Source organism: Aulostomus chinensis, chromosome 3 (assembly GCF_037954235.1).
Source record: "Aulostomus chinensis isolate RoL2024-O1b breed Wild chromosome 3, RoL_Achi_v1.0, whole genome shotgun sequence".
Lineage (NCBI taxonomy): Eukaryota > Metazoa > Chordata > Actinopteri > Syngnathiformes > Aulostomidae > Aulostomus > Aulostomus chinensis.
In genome coordinates this window covers 13,490,110-13,510,078 of record NC_141322.1, presented here as the reverse complement: position 1 = coordinate 13,510,078, position 19,969 = coordinate 13,490,110, and the positions used below count along the sequence as shown (strand labels likewise).

The following is a 19,969-nucleotide window of genomic DNA, read 5'->3' as shown; positions in this document are numbered from 1 at the left end:
TTTCGATGTACAAATGTAAAAATTTTTCCCCACTTACCTGCGGCTTCAATTTCAGGGCGAAAAAGGGGAAACAGGAGAACTGCATGTGATGGTTCTCTTTGCGAAATACCATTGCAATAAGATGAGAGACAGCCGAACCTGGAGCAGCCAAACTGCCCCGGGGCCCAACAACGACCCTCATGGGGCTAGCATGCTAACGGTCGCTAAGGAGAACTGGCTAGTGGTTACCGTCGATATTAGATATTCAAGCTAATGACTGTTAGCTTCACTGACATTAGCCTTTAATTTTGGTAAATAGGTTTCCCCTTGTTTTTAAAACAGCTCTTGGTCAGCTCTGAGATCAGCGGGAACACTGCGAACATGCCAAAAAAGAGAGACAAGAGACAGTGGAAGTACAAATACTTTGCGAAAGTCAGTGTGAGTATTTGTCCATGTACACAAACAATCGAACATGACCTTACACGTTCTATCTAGCACATGCAAGGGGTTTGTGTTGTGTGGCGGGTTTAAACCAGACGAGCTAAGTCTAAATACAAATAAGTACATGAAGCATACACTGATGAATGGTTATAGCAATAATAGGGTCTTCGCCTGGAGTACCTTCTGGCTCAGGCCCTAATGATCCGGGTGACACAACTAAAATGTAGTTCAAAAACACAATATGGCAAACTGCAATATCTCTTACAGACAGATAGGGAGGGCAGCACGGTGGTGCGGTGGTTATTACTGTTGCCTCATAGCATGAAGGTTTGGGTTTGAATCCCGGCTCAGGAAGGGGGTCTTTCTGTGTTGAGTCTCCATGTTCTCCCTGTTCCTGTGTGGGTTCTCTCTGGTACTCCAGCTTCCTCCCACAGTCCAAAGACATCAAGAGAGGACGAGGCTGATTGATACTCTAAATTGACTGTAGGTGTGACTGTGAGTGTGAATGGTTGTCTGTCTCTGTGTGTTGGCCCTGTGATGGACTGGTGACCTGTCCAGGGTGAACCCTGCCTCTCACCTGAGAGCTGCTGTGATAGACCCCCCCCCCCCCCCCCGCCCCTTAACAGGACAAGTAGAAAATGGATGGACTAATTGTGAATCAAGTACCATTTTCAGAAAACATCTTCATCACACCAGTATCTTTATCCCACTTGTGTCATTTTAATAAGATTTCAGTAAAAACGAGAATGATAGTGTAAAAATATCTTGTAACTCTAACGTAGTTCATGCTGGGCAGCTGATCATGTGTGTGTCACACAATCTAAACAGCATAACACTGGTGTTTCCTGCTTGTTCCACTGCTCAACCTGATCCAGTCACGGTTAAATTATCTATACACACCAGCATCCCCCCAGGTGGAGGACTTTGAGTGGGTGGTCTTAGCTTTTGCATTTTCCCCCCTTGATTCTAATATTTTTGATGAGAGAAAAATAAACAACAAAATAACAAGAACTTTAGTTTTACATAAATATTGTCTTAATTTGTCGGTGATCAATCAGATTGTTTTTCTAAATAAAGTCACCAAAAACAAGGGCTGGCAAAATAGATTAATTTTGATGAATCAATGATAGAAAATTATTAAAATCAATAATGCCTTCTGCAACCTGATTTCAGATAAGCATTTGACGATGGATTGATTGATGGATACTCGGGCCCTTGCGCTTTGACCTCATGTTTGGATTGAGCTTGTAAATAAAGAAATGCAAGTAACCAGCAGAGGGCAGCAATGTGCCTTACTTGCATCAAGCGTGCTCTAAATTAGATGAGAAGATTTTGACCTCTGTAATGTACCTCTTCATATACTCACACATTTTCTAAAAAATATTGACATTGAAATATACAAAATGTTTGTCATGGCCGAAATTGATACATGTGAAAAATGTACATGAATTTATTAAGAACGTAATTAATTCGATTTTTTTTATTATCATCTCTTGACAGCCCTAGAATGTATCCCTGTGTAATTTCAAAGCCATCTTGCTCATCCTTGGCTTGTGACACCTGGTTCTTCAGTCAGTCGGCCGGCCCCTGAGAGCGGAGCCGTCAGTCATCAGGCAGGCAGTTGTCATTCACTGTTTGTCGCTCTACCTTCAGCACTTGAAACGGTGCAGATTGGCTCTCGCGGTCAGCAGTGCATGTGCTTATGATTCGTCTGACGTGTTGTCTTCTCTCGACAGCGACATCTGAATGAGTACCACAAATGCTTCATTGTGGGTGTGGACAACGTGGGCTCCAAGCAGATGCAGACCATCCGTTTCTCTCTGCGTGGCAAGGCTGTGGTGCTGATGGGTAAAAACACCATGATGCGCAAAGCTATCCGTGGCCACCTGGAGAACAATCCTGCCCTGGAGAAGTGAGTTGGTGTTTGAGTGATTCCTTGAGCTATGCCTGTGTGTGTTGTCATTCAACCTGCAAAAACTATCCTGCTCCCAGCTGTCCCTGTCTGTGTGAGTCCCCGCAGTTTTCCACCACTAATAACTACATTCTAAAATCTGAAACGGCCAATTTTATGTTTTAACAGCCTTCTGCCCCACATTAAAGGAAACGTGGGGATCGTCTTCATCAAGGTGGATCTGGTGGTGGTCAGGAACATACTGCTGGCCAACAAGGTAACACTGACACTCGTTAACCAGTCCCTTGCACTGAAGCTACAACAACCACCACTAATATCAAAAGAGTAAAATTGTAGGGACTGACGCATTAGTCTACACTCAAGTAAGCATGAAGAGCTTGGAACTATTTCTGATGGTAGGAAGTTAAAAGGAAAATTGGAGAGTCAGGGTCTTCAAACGGGCCAAGGCACCTCAGTTGTACCTGACTGACATCTGGTGGAACCTCATTGGTGGCCTACTGGCATGTAGTGGCAACTCAGTGGCATTACAGTGGTATCAAATAGCTTCTGAGTGGTACCTCAGTGGGATCAAGTGGCCTCTCACTGGCACCTCAGAGGTGTTGAGTGGTCTCTCAGTGGCACCTCAGAGGTGTTGAGTGGTCTCTTAGTGGCACCTCAGAGGTATCGAGTGGTCTCTCAGTGGCACCTCAGAGGTATCGAGTGGTCTCTCAGTGGCACCTCAGAGGTATTGAGTGGACTCTCAGTGGCACCTCAGAGGTATTGAGTGGTCTCTTAGTGGCACCTCAGTGGGATCGAGTGGCCTCTCAGTGGGATCAAGTGGCCTCTCACTGGCACCTCAGAGGTATCGAGTGGTCTCTCAGTGGCACCTCAGAGGTATTGAGTGGTCTGTCAGTGGCACCTCAGAGGTATCGAGTGGTCTGTCAGTGGCACCTCAGAGGTATCGAGTGGTCTGTCAGTGGCACCTCAGAGGTATCGAGTGGTCTCTCAGTGGCACCTCAGAGGTATCGAGTGGTCTCTCAGTGGCACCTCAGAGGTATTGAGTGGTCTCTTAGTGGCACTTCAGTGGGATCGAGTGGCCTCTCAGTGGCTCCTTAGAGGTCTTGAGTGGTCTCTTATACCCTTTTCGTTTGCTCGGCATTAGGGCGCATTCAAGTTTCCAGAAGACCCGGGTCTGAACTCCCGCTGTGAGACTGCGTGCCTGTGTTTGTCTCTCTCGTACGTCATTGTGCTGACGTCATCATTTCACATAAACGTGCGCCGGAGAACTGAGAGGTAAACAAACGTTAACGTGGACGTCGCCGAGTCGAATGTTAGCGTTGTGTTGTATGCATTGCAATGTTGTCTCTTTTGCAAAGCATACAAACTCGGCGCAGATTGGAAAATGTCCGAGTGCTAATGTAGCAAAGGAGGATGGAGTTTTTAGCGAGTCTAGAAGGGAGCCAAAGAACCTACAAGCGAAGCCTGACAGGCGGCACAGTCAGAAATCCACAAAATCAGGATGCGGGAGGAGGGTCGCGTGAAACCTGAGAGGACGCGGGTTGCCTTTTACACACTGCAGGCGAGCCGAGCCGCTAAACACCCGGGTCGCTTGGCGAGTCGGTCGACGCGGGTCGAAAAACCGAGTCGACCCTTTCAGAGTGCCGAAAAAACTGCGTTGACCCGCGTTTTTGGTGCAGTGTGAAAGGGGCTTCAGTGGCTCCTCAGATTTGTTGAGTGGTCTCCCGGTGGCACCTCAGTGACATAGTGGCAAATAGCAGCATCTAGTGGCAGGCAGTGTTACTGGCTCATTTTTGTAACAGGTTAGCAGCCATTGTCAGTTCTGCTTGTACAAGTTAAAAAAACAACAACATAACTTTATTACAGATTATCAACGCACAAACACACACACACACACAAACACACAATAATCCTGCATCATAGTCATGTAAAATCTTATGTAACAATTCGAAATCTAAATGAAAAGTTGTGTAAAACATAACAAACTACATTTTACTCATTTGTTTTCCTTTAATTTCATGTAAGTTATTCCACCAAGGAGGTCATGTTTTGGCCTTTTTTTTTTTTTTAAGAAATATGAACAAATGTACACTGTTTGTGTGAACACAGATTTGAACATGATTAAGCTAAAAAGTTGAGTAACGTGGCAGGATATTAAATTAAAATATTTACATGCCATTTTTGCATCAGTCCATGTAAAAACATGTTTAATCAGTTACTCACTAATCTGGTTGCTTACTAGTTATAACACAACTTTCACTGTCAGTAGATTTAAACTTGGTTTGTTACATTTTACTCTGCTTTTCCTTTCGGTTTCTGAGTACTACCAAGTATGATTCTGATGTACTGCTTTAGTGTTTGTGTTGTTATGAAGTTCACAATTATTAACGAACAAATCATTACATCATAGAAATTCAGAACAGCGATGTCATATTGACTACACAGCTTTCTGTACATTCAGGAGACTGAAAATATATCACAATATACAAAATATATGAATTCCAGTTTTATTAAATAGTTGAATGCAGATCAATTATGGATATCAGTTTGAATGAACTAGTAGTTTCATGCAGTGATAAGTACAGATGCCCACCTGTAGTGGAGCTGCTACAGTGTTGTGTCAGTTTACACGTTGAGTAGAAAGACGGCTTTACACACTCTGACTCACCTGTTGCTCTTCAATACTCCAGGTGCCTGCAGCTGCCCGTGCTGGAGCCATTGCCCCCTGTGATGTGACGGTGCCGGCCCAGAACACTGGTCTGGGTCCTGAGAAGACCTCTTTCTTCCAGGCTTTGGGCATCACCACCAAGATCTCCAGGGGGACCATTGAAATCTTAGTGAGTTTTGATGAACGCTGGGAGGAAATACTTCATTAAAGTGCTGTAATTGTCTTGTTTGGCCAAATGTTTCAGCAAAGGATGAAGGTATCAGCAACTAATCGGTATTTGTCTCTAGAGTGACGTCAATCTGATCAAGACTGGTGACAAGGTTGGTGCCAGCGAGGCCACGCTGCTCAACATGCTGAACATCTCGCCCTTCTCCTTCGGACTCATCATCCAGCAGGTGTATGATAACGGCAGCGTTTACAGTCCCGAGGTGCTCGACATCACAGAGGCTTCTCTGCACACCAGGTTCCTGGAGGTGAGATCAAATACTGGTCTGAAGAGACGTCATTCCAACTAGAACAGGGAGGATCTTGACTTGAACTCGACCTGTTCACTTTGTGCATCATGTCTTTAGGGTGTGAGGAACATCGCTAGTGTGTGTCTTGAGATCGGCTACCCTACTCTGGCATCTGTGCCCCATTCCGTCATCAACGGCTACAAGAGGGTCCTGGCTGTCGCCGTGGAGACAGACTACTCCTTCCCCCTGGCAGACAAGGTATGTTTACACCTGAGTTTCAGTGTGGCCTGTCGCCCACCAGGGTCCTGAGTTCTCCTACAACTCCTACAATATTACAATATGGTATATACACTTGTGATTGTTTCCAGTTAGTTTTCGATGAGAAACTAATGCTATGTTCTCTTGTGGCAACAGGTTAAAGCTTTCCTGGCTGACCCGTCTGCTTTTGCTCCTGTGGCAGCACCAGCAGCAGCTGCTGAGACTGCAGCCGCCCCAGCTGCTGCTAAGGAGGAGGTTAAGGAGGAGTCTGAGGAATCAGATGATGACATGGGCTTTGGTCTGTTTGACTAAAATAGAATCAAGCATGTTATTAGATGTGTTGCATGTTATTTAACAGGTTATTGTTGATGTTATATGTTGGGACAAAAAGTCCATCTTGAATATCTTTTATTTTGTATTTTATTGACCTGAATATTCATCTGTAAAAACTGTTTTAACCTATTTTGAATGATTTTCAATGTTAAGGAACAACCCAAATTTTTGGAAAATATGCTCTTCCATCCTTTGCAGAACCAGACAAGAAGACACATACCTTTCTCTCCCGTGTTCATTAGGGAGCTGCTACCGCTAATTAGCTTGGGACAATGAATAGCTGCAAAGTGTTAGCATACCTCCCCCAAAAGTAAAACACTTTTATTGCCTGCATGTATATAACAAGGACTGTTCATGAAATTTGTTATTAAATAATGTTAAAATTACAAATTGTAGTAATTCATAGTCTGAACTTCTTTCCTGAGTGTGTGCAGTGATGTCGTCAGTCTACTAAACTTTCAAGAGATGATGTTTTCTTGTTTTTGATAAGTTAAAAGGTGAGGCGATGATACTTCAGTGCCCTGAGCTGCAAAGAGGTGCTGAAGCAAACAGGACAGTCATTCAAATATGGAGAGAATTCAAATGGAAAAAGATAGAAAATATTCCTTGATTCACAAAGACCACTGAATCTTTTTTAGCTGTAAATGGCTTTAATCTTTTCATGACAGCGGCAGAAACAAAAAAAGGAAACAGTAAGAAGATAAATATACAACGGGCAAAATCAACTCAATCCCTGCTCATTTTCACACATTTTATCTGAGGGCGAAATATGTTGAACTCCAACTTTTACCAACACCCGATCCCCTGCTATGTGCTGTAAATCTAAATCAGCTAAAAGAGAACGACGTACTGTCAGCTGAATGACTGCGGTCAGGGGATTTCTCCTTGTATATCTACAGTGTTACATTTTCACCACAGCAGATGACGAGCGTCCCAGGGTTCATCCTGTTAAAGGCTGAAATCAAAGACTGAGATCTCCACAGTGTATAAGACATTATTGCATTGACACATTTGGCACAAGAATCATTAACCTCTAAAATGACTGTGGATTCATTCCTTACACACCTAGTGATCCAAAAGTCAAACAATCAGACATGCAATGTCTTTCAAAATAAAATCACACAGGGCTTCTGAAGGCTTAGCCCAGGCCTGCTGTTGACCAGCTAACAAGAACATCTGCTATCTGACGCCAACTCATACAGCAGTTTTTGTAGTTCCTGACTCATAATGAAGACTGAGCTGGTACGTGTGTGTGTGTGTGTGTGTGTGTGTGTGTGTTTTTGGGAGTAAATGGCAGAGACCGTGCCACCAGAGCCAGCTCTTTGCATATCAGTGTGAGCCCAAAGCGCTCAAAAATATATATGCAGTATATATATATATATATATATTTTCATTAAAACAGACAAAACACAGTTCTGTCACAATGTCAAGCATATTACAAGTGTATAAATTTAGATTCTGATTGTTATGTCCACTGGCAGCACGTGCTGATCAAACTCAAAAGAAAGTAGCATGCACATTTTAATTTTTGAACCAGCCATGTTAATATATTTAGTACAGTCATAAATTCACAACAGTAGCAAACTGAAAATATTTTTTCTGAATATATTCTGAGTAATTATGGTTAAATACACCAGTAAAGCCTCCATATTCTATTTGAAATTTTAAAAATGTGTTTTGGGAGGATTTCTCAAAAATTGCACCATAATTTCAGCATTTATGTCAATTGTTTATGTTTTGTTTTTTTAGTTACCTAAATCTTAATCCTCTGATAAAAGTACATAAACATTTTTTTAAATGTTTTTAAATGTTTAAAGGAACGCCAGATTTTGGGGGGAAAAAATGCTTGTTTGACATTCTCCCCTGAGCCAGGTGAGAAGATAGATGCCCTTCTCAACTGTGTGTGCAGCAGTGAGTCCCAGCTGACTGCCAATTAGCTTAGCACAATGAATGGTAATGAATAGGATGCGGTCTTTGTCTCAATTAATAGAACTGGGGTTATGCATTACATTCATTACAAAAAAAAAAAAAAAAAATTTTAAATGACCAGCTGTTGCAACTCTGAAATCAGATGACTAGTCTGAACTACTGTCCAGACTGGGCGCAATCATTTGATGCGGCTGTTCAAAACTCCAGCCAACACACGGGAATTATTGACAATTAGATGAGTGACTGGTGCTACGAATCATTGCTGACTTTCTAAGAGAAGAAGAGGAAAATCACTACTGGACCAACCGAGATCCTGATCCTGGTCTATTTGATGGCAGTATGGTCACACTTCCCATCCACTGCCATTCACTGTGCTTAGCTAACTAGCGTTCAGCTTGTCCATGCTGGTCTCAGCCCCCTAATGCATGAACAAAGGACAAAAGGGCATCTCTCTTCTTGTCTGGCTCTAGACAGTATGGCAAATAAGTGCGGTTCTCAAAAGTTGGTGTGTTCCATCAATGACATTTGTTTTTCAGAAGTAAAATTTTAAGAAGTTGCTACTCTAAACAAAACTAAACTACTGGCTGTTTAAGAACTGTTACAATGCGCTTTCATAAATGTCACAAGAGCACAAATGTGAATGTATGCTCAGTCTGAAAAAAACGTCTCAGATCATTTTCATTGACATAACAGGACAGTAGAAAAATAAAGTCACATCTTAGCCACACAAATCAGTAAAATCCCTTGAAGTGGATCTCATCAAGAGATCTGCAGTTGGAGTGTGCAAGTGTGTATTCTGAAGAGTTCAGTGTGATTACAGGGTGTTTTCATGGATCTTTTCAATTGGCACCTCGATTGTTTTACAAAATAGAAAAATACATCTTCAATTATTCGACACACTGATTGGCTGAGCGAGTTCACCACTTAGCAAACATCATGAAAACTGCTCTCCATAATGCGTGCAGTCAAGGATTGACTCATACAACCTTCTCATATGCTGCAGGGGCTGGCCTTGCAAGGGGGCCTAAGTCATTTACTAATCACGGCTAGGAGGAAGTCCAAAAACTACCCTTGTATGCTGATACACACACACACACCACACACTCTCATACACACACAGGGAGATAGCATCTTTGCTGCACGAATGAATAAAACTAAAATGAAAATCTCTTTGGGCTCTGTTACAAATGTCTTGAGCAAAAGTGTGAAAATCCAAGCCTGACAGGTTGGACAGCCAGTGTCAAGTCAAGAGTTAAAAGAGCAACATTTATCGTCCTTCTACTGACGTGACATGCCACAACAGAAAGCCCCGTCTCAGAAAACTGACTCGTACACCCCCACACACCCACATTCGGTCTAACTGAAGAGTTTGATGAAGCAGCCGTGGCAGTAGGGTTTGTCATTCTGCTCCTTGAAGGTTCCCTTGTTGAGCTGCTTCAGGCAGAACGCACACACAAAGTGTTCCGGGTGAAACTTCTTGCCCATGGCTGTGATGCAGCGACCAGTGATGGCCTTCTGACAGCCCGAGCACAGAGAGCCTCGACGCTCGTGGTAGTGCGACTCACAGTACGGCTGGCCCTCGTGGTCAAAGAAGCTGCCATTTATGAATGGCGTGAAGCACTCCTGTTCATTAAAGACGGGAGGGAGAATGTATCATGAGAGGTTGACTGACAAGTTTCCTCCAGATAAAGCCATCATACACATTTTACCAATATATTTACATATGTTTGAGGACAATTTACATGACCATATTCTCTGGAACATTTGTTTAAACATTAACCAGGATGTATTCAACTACAATTAATGACAAGCTCTGTGGTGTGATACAGCATAAGCTAGTAAAGTGAATAGGTGGACTGTCTTAGTAGATGCTCTGATATGCAGGTATCTGTGGAGCAAATTTCTGAGACTTTTCCAAGCTGTCCATTGAACTCTGCAGATATGACGCATCTCTCACCCTGCAGACGAAGCACTCGGGATGCCAGAGTGAGTTGAGGGCAGAGATGTAGTTCTCCAGGATGGCTCGGGCACAACCGCCACACTTGGGGGCAAACATGTCAAAGTAGTCCTTTCTGCAGTATGCCTTTCCATCCTTCTCATGGAAACCTGGAAGGAAGCACAGACCTGCTGAGTCTCTCGCTCTCTAAAGTGCTGCTTTAATAACCAAGTCAGTATTAATGGGAGTCTACATATGTTACTGCTATTACCTTCTGGTCCAAAGAAGGCTCCGCACTGGGCACAGAAGAAGTGCTCAGGATGCCAAGTTTTATCCAGAGCGGTCACCACTTTCTGTGAAACAAAGGAGACGGTCAAACCTTCATCTCTTTAAACCTGAAAATGCAATTTTTAATGAAGACCAGGGAAAAAAAATCAGACATGACCATCCGCACTCATTCTACCACTTTTGATGCTATCAAACAGAATCATTCTTTTATGGCTACTTATGGAGAGTCGATCGCCAGCTCCGACTGCAGAGATGCTCTGATGTCATATTAACTCTTGTTTCACAGGCCTGATACAGTCTGGAACATCAACAGCTACTGTAGCAGCACAGTATTCATTAGAAAACAAGAGTCTGGAATTCCTGTGCACCTGAGCACATAGGTGGTTTTTAGACTCGCCACCAGGGGGCGCAAGGCTTTTTTCTAAACAAGAATAATGCACACATTTCTATACTTGTGTGTGTGTGTGTGTCAGAGAGAATGAACATGTATATTCTTTGATGTACTGAATTTATGACTTTAAAAAGCTACATTTGAAAGGCAAATAAGAGGAAAGTGATACATCAACTGCACATTGAGGATGAGGATGATGCCCTGCCCCCAAGGTTAGGGTACAGTCTACTTCTTCTCCATGCCTTCTGACTGTGTGTGTGTGTGTGTGTGTGTGTTGGCATTAGATGGGATTGTAAAACTATTTCACATTAAAAAACAAAGGGCATTTGGCAAATTTATGACATGAAGTGATTCATCCATTTGGTTAATAATACACAAACATCAAGATCCACCCATCCATGGTGTACTATGAAGGCTGGTGTGTGTGTGTGTGTGTGTGTGTGTGTGTGTGTGTGTGTGTGTGTGTGTGTGTGTGTCACTAACATCCAGTATGGGTCCATTGCAGTAGTGGCATCGTGGTGAGAACAGGCTGTGATAGTCTTTCTCACAGTAAGGCTGCCCGTCGCGTTCAAAGAAGTTGCTGGAGCCGATCTCCTCCTGGCAGTGGGTGCACACAAAGTGCTCAGGGTGCCATGTCCGGCCCATGGCAGTCACCACCTGAAATGAGGACACACGGTGGATTAAAGGTATAACGGAAAATCCTGGCTCAGCAGGGAGAACCAAGAGAGCTCTGCATGCATGAAGCACATTGTAAAGGTGGCTAGAAATTTTTAAATTAAAGTTTCAAAATCAAAGACAGCCACAAATAATCCAAGTCAGTTTAATATAATCCCCCAGAGCTTCTTCTTCTTGAGCATGTGTGCCTCCTTTTCCTCTATCTTGGGAGTCTTCAAATGGAATGTGTTATGAAAGGTCATGCTTCATATGAAATCCTGCAGGCAAATGCAGCATGGTACCTGCTGATAAGACACCAACTGAAATAGTCATGCCAGTTCATTTGAGCAAGAAAAAAATCAGATGAAAAAAAGAACGGTTTTCTAATTTTTGGTTAAATTATTGTTTGACTGGTGGTGACTGAGTCGGTAACGGCGGGATGCAGGCTTGATGGCTTGAAATGCTTTAGCAGAAAATCTTGCACGTGTAAATGAAAACAACAATTAGCACAAATACTCCTTCAAGATTCTTCTTTTGATGCAATGCTAAAAATCAAAATGGCCAAATTCCCAAGGTTAATGGTCAGTTTAATGAGGGAAACCTCATAATAGCACAACCTCTTGCCTGCACCACTAAAAGAAGCAGTACCAGGAAGAGGAGACAGGCAGCAGCCACCTGCCAAAACCCACATACAAACAACCTCGCACATCGCATCTCCAAAAAGACAACACATATCTACTGACATTCGGTCAAACAGACGACAGGTTTCTTACAGACTGATTAGAAATTCTTGTAATTGTGTCAAACAGCAGGTTAAAAAAAAAAACCAAAGCGATATTCTGTATCTATTATCCTATTATATGAAAACAAAAACATGGCTTTAATTCACATGTACTTCCTTCATGTTAAGACTTAAGAGAATTTAAGAGACCAAATTTCAGGCTCAAGCAGTTTTCCTTCCTCTCAGTGGAGAAAATTTCTCATATGCTCAAAAGGTATAAGTGAGATTTTTCATCCACATGGAAAACGTTGGCCTGGGAAAAGAAATTAGGTCTGCAACAGTTGCAACAGGATGTGGAAAGGAAAATTAATCTGTTCTTTCTGTACACGAAAGAAAAGAAAACACTGGCTGACTTTATTGTATCATTATCATTTTAATACAAATCAATTGATTTACTTTTTTGATTCTTGTCTTTTTACTGCAAGTCTGATATTATCAAGTCTGTAATTTTCTTTTCTTTAAATTTCATGCAGATGCAGTCCTGTTCTCCACTGAAAGGAAAAAGATCATCCTTGTGCAGTTTGCTGTGCCATGGGAGGAGGGGTGTGAAGAGGAGAGGAGATCTGAACGCTATAGAGACTGGGTGCAGGACTGCAGGGACAAAGGATGGCCGACGTGATTGTAGGGTGCAGGGAGGGTGCAGAAGCTTCCCGGCTCAAACAGCCTGGAAGTTGCTGACAGCAGTGGGACTGACAGGAAGACAGCGGAAGAAGAAGACTGGGGAGGCAGTGGAGAGAGCCTCCTGTTGGGTAAGGACCAAAAGGGAGGAAGCAAGCTAGCAGCCAGGAGGGCGCGAGTAGCGGCTGGCCACGAGTAGCGGCTGGCCACCACTGCTGACCCGCCAGCAGGAGGGTGTTATGGTTAAGGGTCGAAACAACCAGTGAGTGCTGGTCACCATCTGATGACACAACCTCCCGGCTAAAGGCTGCAGTCATTATGTAATGACAAAGAAGGAAAAAGCATCATAAGATAAATGTGAACACTGCTTTTGAGTAAATATATAAAAGTAATGTGAAATTGTAAAAAGGACTCCTGAACAGGCCACAGCGAAGACTGAGAACCAAATCGTTGTCAGTTAATATTACATAGCAAGTTAGACAGTGTGCAGGAGTCCTTTTTGCAACTTTTCGGTCCACTGCCCTTCTGCTACACACCTGTCTCGTCTCATAAATGAGCAAAAGCCTTTGTTCTAAATAAAAGCAATGTATAAAAATTCTGTTACAATTTTCTGATTGTAGATTCTAAAATGATGTAACTTCGTAAATTTTGCACAAGTAACATATAAACTACTTCGATAAAATAGACATCACGTGGCACATGTGACACCACAGTGCGTAAAATGTGATATGTGCAGGAGTGTGTGCTCTCCCTACCTGTCCCACGATGGGCTTCTTGCAGGCACCACAGACACCTTTTGCCACAGTCTGGACCCCGAGTCTATTCAGGTCTGACTGCAGGCTTCCCAGCATGTTGTCCAGCTTGTTGGCTGGTTTGGGTGGACCAGTGGGAGAAATCTTTCCCTGTGACTGGATCTGACAGAGATGGAAGAGCAAAGGTCAGATATACAAGAGGTTGACTCAGTAACAGATGCACCTTAGAACACTGCAGTTTAACATATGATATTTGGCCTGAGGTGGTGGTTCAGTGCTGGAAGTTTTGTTTGTGGATGTCCTCATGGGTGATGGACCGGTCTGGCGCTGGCTGTTGCTAAGCCCACGGTTGCAGCAATCTTGCATAATAATATCGAGGGGAAACCACAGACTATCTGACAAAACTTGTTTATATCTTCATATTTCTTGTATTTTTACTACTGACAGAAAAACCCAACAGGGCAGCCAAATCTGATCCATTTTGTTTTATCCTAGACCTTTTATTAAAGCACTATGAATTGCCCTGTGCATGAATGGAGCTATACAAATAAATTTGCCTTGCCTTTTATATCCCCTTTTTATGTCTTTATTTCCTTGCCTTTTAATCTAGTAAAGCACTCTGTGTGGTGGCACAGTGGTGCAGTGGTCAGCACTGTCGCCTCACAGCAAGAAGGTTCCGAGTTCGAGTCCCGGCTCCAGCACAGGATCTTTCTGTGTGGAGTCTCCATGTTCTCCTTGTTCCTGTGTGGGTTCTCTCTGAGATGGACTGGTGACCTGTCCAGGGTGAACCCTGCCTCTTGCCCAAAAGCTGCTGCTCCAGCCCCCCCACGACCCTTAATCAGGATAAGCGGAAGAAAATGGATGGATGGAAAGTAGGGCTGGGCGATATGACCAAAATTTTGTATCCCGATATAGCTCATTTTATATCCTGATACCATATACATCACGATATAGCACATTTTTGGTCAATTCAATGAATGAACAGTTTATTTTAATTTTATTTCTTCCTCCACTTTTGCCTGGCACTCATCATATAAAGCAGGTAACACAACGCTACTGATGTGTTTTCGGCTGGGCATTTCTTATCTATTATCGAGCGTTTGCACTAACTCAAGAAGCCCCCGTTTCTCGACCGTGTAGATTGGAATCATATCTCTACAGGTGTGCTTGGCAACGGCCGTGGTTATTTCCTTCCATCTGCGGGAGGTATGGCTATATGGTGTGCCGCGGGTAAAAGCCTGTTGCAATGTCTGCGTCTGGAGTTTCTTCTTAACATCAACGTCACTCGGCCCAGCTTTTGCTGCTTTTTCTCGTTGACTCTCTCTGTATTCTTTTTCAGGTGATAAAAAAAGTTACTCGTGTTCGAGTCTGCTGTTGGGATCGGGCAGCGGCATACTTTACAAAGTGCAGTAGTCTGATCCTTGTCTGTCTTTTTATATCCAAACCACCGCCATATGACAGAAGTTCCCCCTCTTTTAGGTAGAAGCTCGTCGGTTTGCGCTGGTTGTTCGTCATCTTGTTGTTGTTTAGATTGAGAATTGGTAGCATGTTCTTCTGTGTGGCGTCCACCGTCTTCCTCCATGGCTGTGTATGTTTTAGCCGCGTGCCTGGGCTTGCCGTAAGGCGCATCGGTGAAGTAAAATACTGCAGTAAAGCCTGTTTTGCGACACCGCGATATAAACGATAGAGTTTAACATTAAACAATAGACATTTTCTATCGTCCAGACGATATATATCGTGATATCGCCCAGCCCTAATGGAAAGCACTTTGTAATATTGTTTTGAAATACATAAAAGCCATTATTTATGACTCTTTCCATTTTTTAGCATGTCAGTTGCAACAAGCTCGCTAGCTGGGATTTCCATGCGCGTTCAACCTGAGAGGACGACTGTGGAAAAAGCAGCTTGCAAAAAGAGCAGGAAGCAGACAATGCCGACCCACAACGCTCTTCTGGTAACCCACACTGATGACCACTGCTTCTCTTGGCTTTTGGATTCCATCGGTTCAGAATCCAGTAACAGACACAAAGAGCTTCCTACTTGCTCTAAAAATAAAGGCTTTTAGTAATTAAAAAAAAAAAGGAATATAAACATAATTTGCAATTAATGTGGACAATTGTGGTACACACAATCTTGAGCAAAGGTTCAGATAGAAAGATGAAGCCAATAAAACTAAAATGGAATGATGAAATCCATGTCCATGTAGCTGGCTGTGATGGTGTCTCTTAAATATACCATGTGATTTCCTTGGTTGTGTGGATGTTTCATTATTCTCGTGAAACTGGCCTCTGATGGAGTGGCTGTTGAAGCTTCAACACTGACAGAGAAAAACAAAATCTCTGGTCCATGTACTCTTTCTTGTTTCAGTCTTCACTAAAACCGCTTCATTTAAAACACTGCTGACGCTACATGTCAGACTTGTTGACAAAGACGTGAGAGATGCTATAAGTGTGGTGGTACATGTGCCGTCACACGGCCGATAAGGTTTCAGGTGTACCGTGAGCATACCATTCCTGCACATGGCCTTTACAGACATAGTGTAACCGGAACAAGTTGGGGAGGAGCAGCTCATCTTGCCTCTAAGCTCTTAAATTCTCCACTCTACTCTGAACGGCGCCATCAGATGTCAGAATTAGAAAAGAGTCTCAGTGTCTCCAGCTTTAACCTCAGTGCCACTCAAAACCTGGACCGGCTGGAGGCTACCTGCTCCCAGCTGACATGTAGACAGCAAAACTAGACCTATGAACAGACAAATTCTGGAGCTTACATAAATCAAATGGCTCAAAAGAATAAAAGACAAACTCAAATAGATTCAAGTGTGATAGAAAGTGGATGATAAAAGAATGCGAGACAGTAGGAAACAAGAGAAAAGAGAGAGAGGCAAAAGGGGGGTGATCCGTGCCTGCAATGGTGGGAAGATGGGGTCGTACTCAGTCTGACAACCCACTGATACAAAGACCCTGGGAGGCGGAGGTGGTGTGACGGGCTTGGGAGGTGGAGGTGGGGGTGGTGTGATGGCCTTGGGAGGTAGAGGTGGAGGTGGAATAACAGGCTTGGGAGGGGGACTAGGTGATGGAGGGGGCTGCACAGGAGGAGGTGTGGGTTCCCGTAGGGGAGGGGTAGGCTCCTTGAGAGGTGGAGGCGTAGGTTCTCGAGGAGGGGGAGGGGTTGGAGGGGGAGGAGGTAGTGGTGGAGGTGTCTGCTTTACTGGAGGTGGCTTTTTGGGAGCTGGAGGAGACTGTGGAAGGGGGAGGACTTTTCTCTGTGGGGCAGGTGATTCAGGAGGGATGATGATCTGGATGGGGGAAGGAGAAAATGGCGGGACAGAGGAGAGATAAGAAAGAAAGCAAGATCATAGAAACAGAATTGGAATACAAATTTAGAGCAACCTAATCATAAACCAAATAAATGTACAATCTCTAGTTCTTGGTTTTAAATGGTTCAGGAATATCACAGACTACTCTTGCTGCGTGCCTCTAATCTCTACCTTATCCACAGGTGGTAGGGCCCTGTCCTCCCGTATTCGCTGTGGGTTTGACATCACAATGACCCCTTCTGTCAGCCAATCATCTGGCTGTTGTTTACGCCGGCGCTCCACTCGACCAATTCCCAGTTTCCCCTGCAGCTCCTCAATGAGTCGGTCTTGCGAATTGCTCTTATTCACAATGATAGGTCCCATTTTACGTCGTAATAGACCCTCCCTGTACATTGGATGCACATTGGAGGTCTCTTTGGTGCGACGTATAACTGACTTGAGCTGGAGAGTACATGATAAGGAAGTGCCGGAGGTTGAGGTTGTGCCATTCATCAGAAATTCCACATTGGGGTGCAAACAAAGGACGAGCACTTGAGAATTCTGCATTTGAGCCAAGCACTCCTTAATCCAATAAGATGTTCTTGCCAAAGCAAAACCATTCCAGTCTCTCAAGTCTTCTTCACACTATTTTGGTATATGTGGAGACGCATGCTAGGTAACAGTCCATCACAACATGCTTGCACACAAGCCTGGATGTGCCAAAGGTAAAATAAATATGGTTTCTATTAATTTTTTTTAATGTAAAAGTTTTTAAATACATTAAGAAAAAGGAAATTATATAACATGCTCAACTCTAATATGGAGTCTTGTTTTTACAATCAATCGCCACTTTTTCCACACAGTTGCGTGTGTCCACGTCATTATGACTGTGCCTTTGACTGTTCATACACGGAACCAAACTAAACCTGTGTAACATTGCCCAGAGTGTAATTTTACAAACCAATCTGAAGCGTGTTGCACAATAGCATCAGCATCTAGTGTCAGTTGAGCAGAATGTTCAGCCCCCCCCCCCGACATCTCCATGCATTTTTATACAGATTTTGAAGCACAAGTGGCGCAATATTCCAGGCTTTAACAGGATCCTTTGTTAGTTGCATAAACATCCCAGGCCAGGCCCTGTGATGAACATGTTGACTGAAGCAAGTAGAGGCGTGCGTCAACATCCTTTCAGCAGAACTTTCAACAACAGCTACGACGTGTCAACAGTGAGGATTCTGCCTAAAGCCATTTTGGTTGTTCCTATGCAATCACACCACATGCATCACACCACAGATGGTGGAATATCCAGAATATGCTCTTGCACAGCTTCAACTCTGTTTGTAGGACCTGCTCTCCCAAAATAAGCCTTTCTCAGGCGCTAGAGAAAGGTTCTGTTTGTTCTGCTTTAACCATCACCACTCAGACATTCTAGCATTATTGTCAGGGGTAATTAAAATCTCAGGCCAAACAATAGAAAGACTACATGGTGTCCTAAAGTCTCTCCAGCGTGATGAAAGCTTATTTTGGGAGTGGAGTTGAGAAGTGCCTCCTACTTGGCCGGAAGCAGATAGCCGCTCAACAGCAGACGGCTGCAGGGAAGGCAGATCCAACATTTCTTCTGGTGTCCCAGGGCAGGAGGAGGGGGTCAAACATTCATCAACCCAGGCAGAATCTGTCAGGGGTGTCAGCGTTGCCTCTCGGCTGGAGTAAACTCCCTCTTCTTCCTCCCATCTGTCTTCCTCTCCAGTTATCACAGAAGTTAGTGGGTGACTCTCATCTGGTTGGGTGAGGTCAATGGCTAAAATTTGATCTAATGCATTATCCAATAAAGGCTCCCGGCATGGCCATGTTAAGTCCAATACTTCATCTCCCTGCTTTTCTATAGGATGGGAGGTCAGGCTACTTGATGGTGTAGCAGCAAGTGACACTGGGGACGCTCTGGGACTACTCGTGCCTGCAATGGTGTATGTTTTTTTGATAACTGAAGGACTCATGGAAGCTGCAGTTTCCATCTTTGGCCCTGGTATGGGACTTGAAGGCTTTGGAAGTGTGACTCTGTGTTCATCATTCTTTTGGATTGTCTCAGGACTTAAGCTCTTGGGCACAGCTGCCGCACAAGCAATATGGGGGATTATTATAGGTCGTGTGACCTTTGGAACTGGACTTTTGGAACTTGGAACTGGACTTGAAAGTCGTGGAACTGACACTGGACTTGCACTCTTGGGAACTGCATTTGGACTAGAGATGTCTGTGCTGATTGGAACTGGACTTGAAAGCCTTGGAACAGTTATTGGGCTTGTAGTTTTTGGAGATATTTCGGCAGTGGTCGGTAATAATACAGGACTTTCACTCTTTGGAGGTATAACTGGACTGTGATTTGAGAGGGTTGGATTGCAACTTTGAGGGACTGGGCTAAGACCCTTCTTAGACTGTACTGGACTGGAGCTTTTATTGTCAGTTGGACTGTCACTTTCAGTTCCAGGGACGGGACTGACGTTTTTATATTCTGTAACTGGACTTGGGCCTTTGCAAACAACTGGTGAACTGGGGCTCCTGCCAGCAGGAACCGGGCTCAAACTCTTTCCAACTGGACATTCGGCCTTACTCGTACAGGCTACAGTGAGAGTGTGTGTAGAGCTGTTGCCTTCAGTTGGACTAGATTGCTTTAAGGTACTATAGATACTGAGGCTCTCAACATGAGAGGTCACAGAAGCAACACTCCCACTATCATCTTTTTGTTGAGAGTCTGGAAGGCTCTTGGAAGACGTCATGACACCAGACGACCCATCAGAAAATGAAGGGACTGAACAACCATCTTCATCTATATGGAGTTCCAAGGGTAGAGGGGTACATGAGGGTGTAGTGCAACTAGAGGGCAGATCAATATCCACTGTTGAAGCAATGTGAGGACTAGTAGATGAAGCAGCTTGTGTTTGGACGACTGGGGAACCAACAGCCATTAAAGGGTCTAATGCTTCCTGATTCATGGACAACTGAGACCCAGACTGGATCAGCGGCCATGATGTTGCAAATGTACATATAAACAAGACATACACAGTGGTAGAGAAAAGAGAAAGAGACCAGGAGAAACACATTTAGAATGAGGGGAAAGAACAGTGAGGTCTACCACACAATGAGCCAAGCAGGGATGGAGTTGTAAAGATAACTAGATCGTAAATATAATCAAAACAAAAACAAAAAATTGAAGTTTTGACAACGTTGAAAAATTAAGCTTCAAAATAATTTCTACATATAAAATACCTGCAATTAACTGCATTTTAT

General features: G+C 43.7%; 3 protein-coding genes across 6 annotated transcripts in view; 1 reads left to right on the top strand and 2 right to left on the bottom strand.

Annotated features, from left to right (window-relative positions):
- Positions 1-106: 106 nt before the first annotated feature.
- Positions 107-6,037, top strand: LOC147267755 (large ribosomal subunit protein uL10-like). Of its 2 annotated transcripts, XM_086198805.1 has the most exons (8): positions 107-199; positions 322-411; positions 2,157-2,332; positions 2,501-2,588; positions 5,020-5,166; positions 5,285-5,470; positions 5,570-5,710; positions 5,867-6,037. In XM_086198805.1, the coding sequence occupies exons 1-8, from the start codon at positions 122-124 to the stop codon at positions 6,020-6,022; spliced, it is 1,062 nt and encodes a 353-aa protein (XP_086054931.1). In that variant the 5' UTR covers positions 107-121; the 3' UTR covers positions 6,023-6,037. The 2 variants fall into 2 exon arrangements, with proteins under 2 accessions (XP_086054931.1, XP_086054930.1); XM_086198804.1 differs by lacking the exon at positions 107-199 and having other exon boundaries at positions 346-417.
- Positions 6,038-6,686: 649 nt separating this feature from the next.
- Positions 6,687-19,969, bottom strand: part of LOC147267753 (paxillin-like) — a 35,229-nt gene continuing 21,946 nt past the window's right edge. For all 3 annotated transcript variants that reach the window (XM_086198800.1, XM_086198799.1, XM_086198801.1), the window contains exons 7-11: positions 13,396-13,554; positions 11,071-11,244; positions 10,180-10,261; positions 9,930-10,078; positions 6,687-9,595 (exon numbers count right to left, since the gene is read on the bottom strand). In XM_086198800.1, coding sequence (XP_086054926.1) covers positions 9,329-9,595; positions 9,930-10,078; positions 10,180-10,261; positions 11,071-11,244; positions 13,396-13,554 — 831 coding nt within the window. In that variant the 3' untranslated portion in view covers positions 6,687-9,328. The remainder of the gene's footprint in view (positions 9,596-9,929; positions 10,079-10,179; positions 10,262-11,070; positions 11,245-13,395; positions 13,555-19,969) is intronic.
- Positions 17,858-19,858, bottom strand: LOC147267754 (uncharacterized). The gene has a single exon (XM_086198798.1). It carries the CDS (start codon positions 19,780-19,782, stop codon positions 18,100-18,102), a length of 1,683 nt encoding a protein of 560 aa, XP_086054924.1. The 5' UTR covers positions 19,783-19,858; the 3' UTR covers positions 17,858-18,099.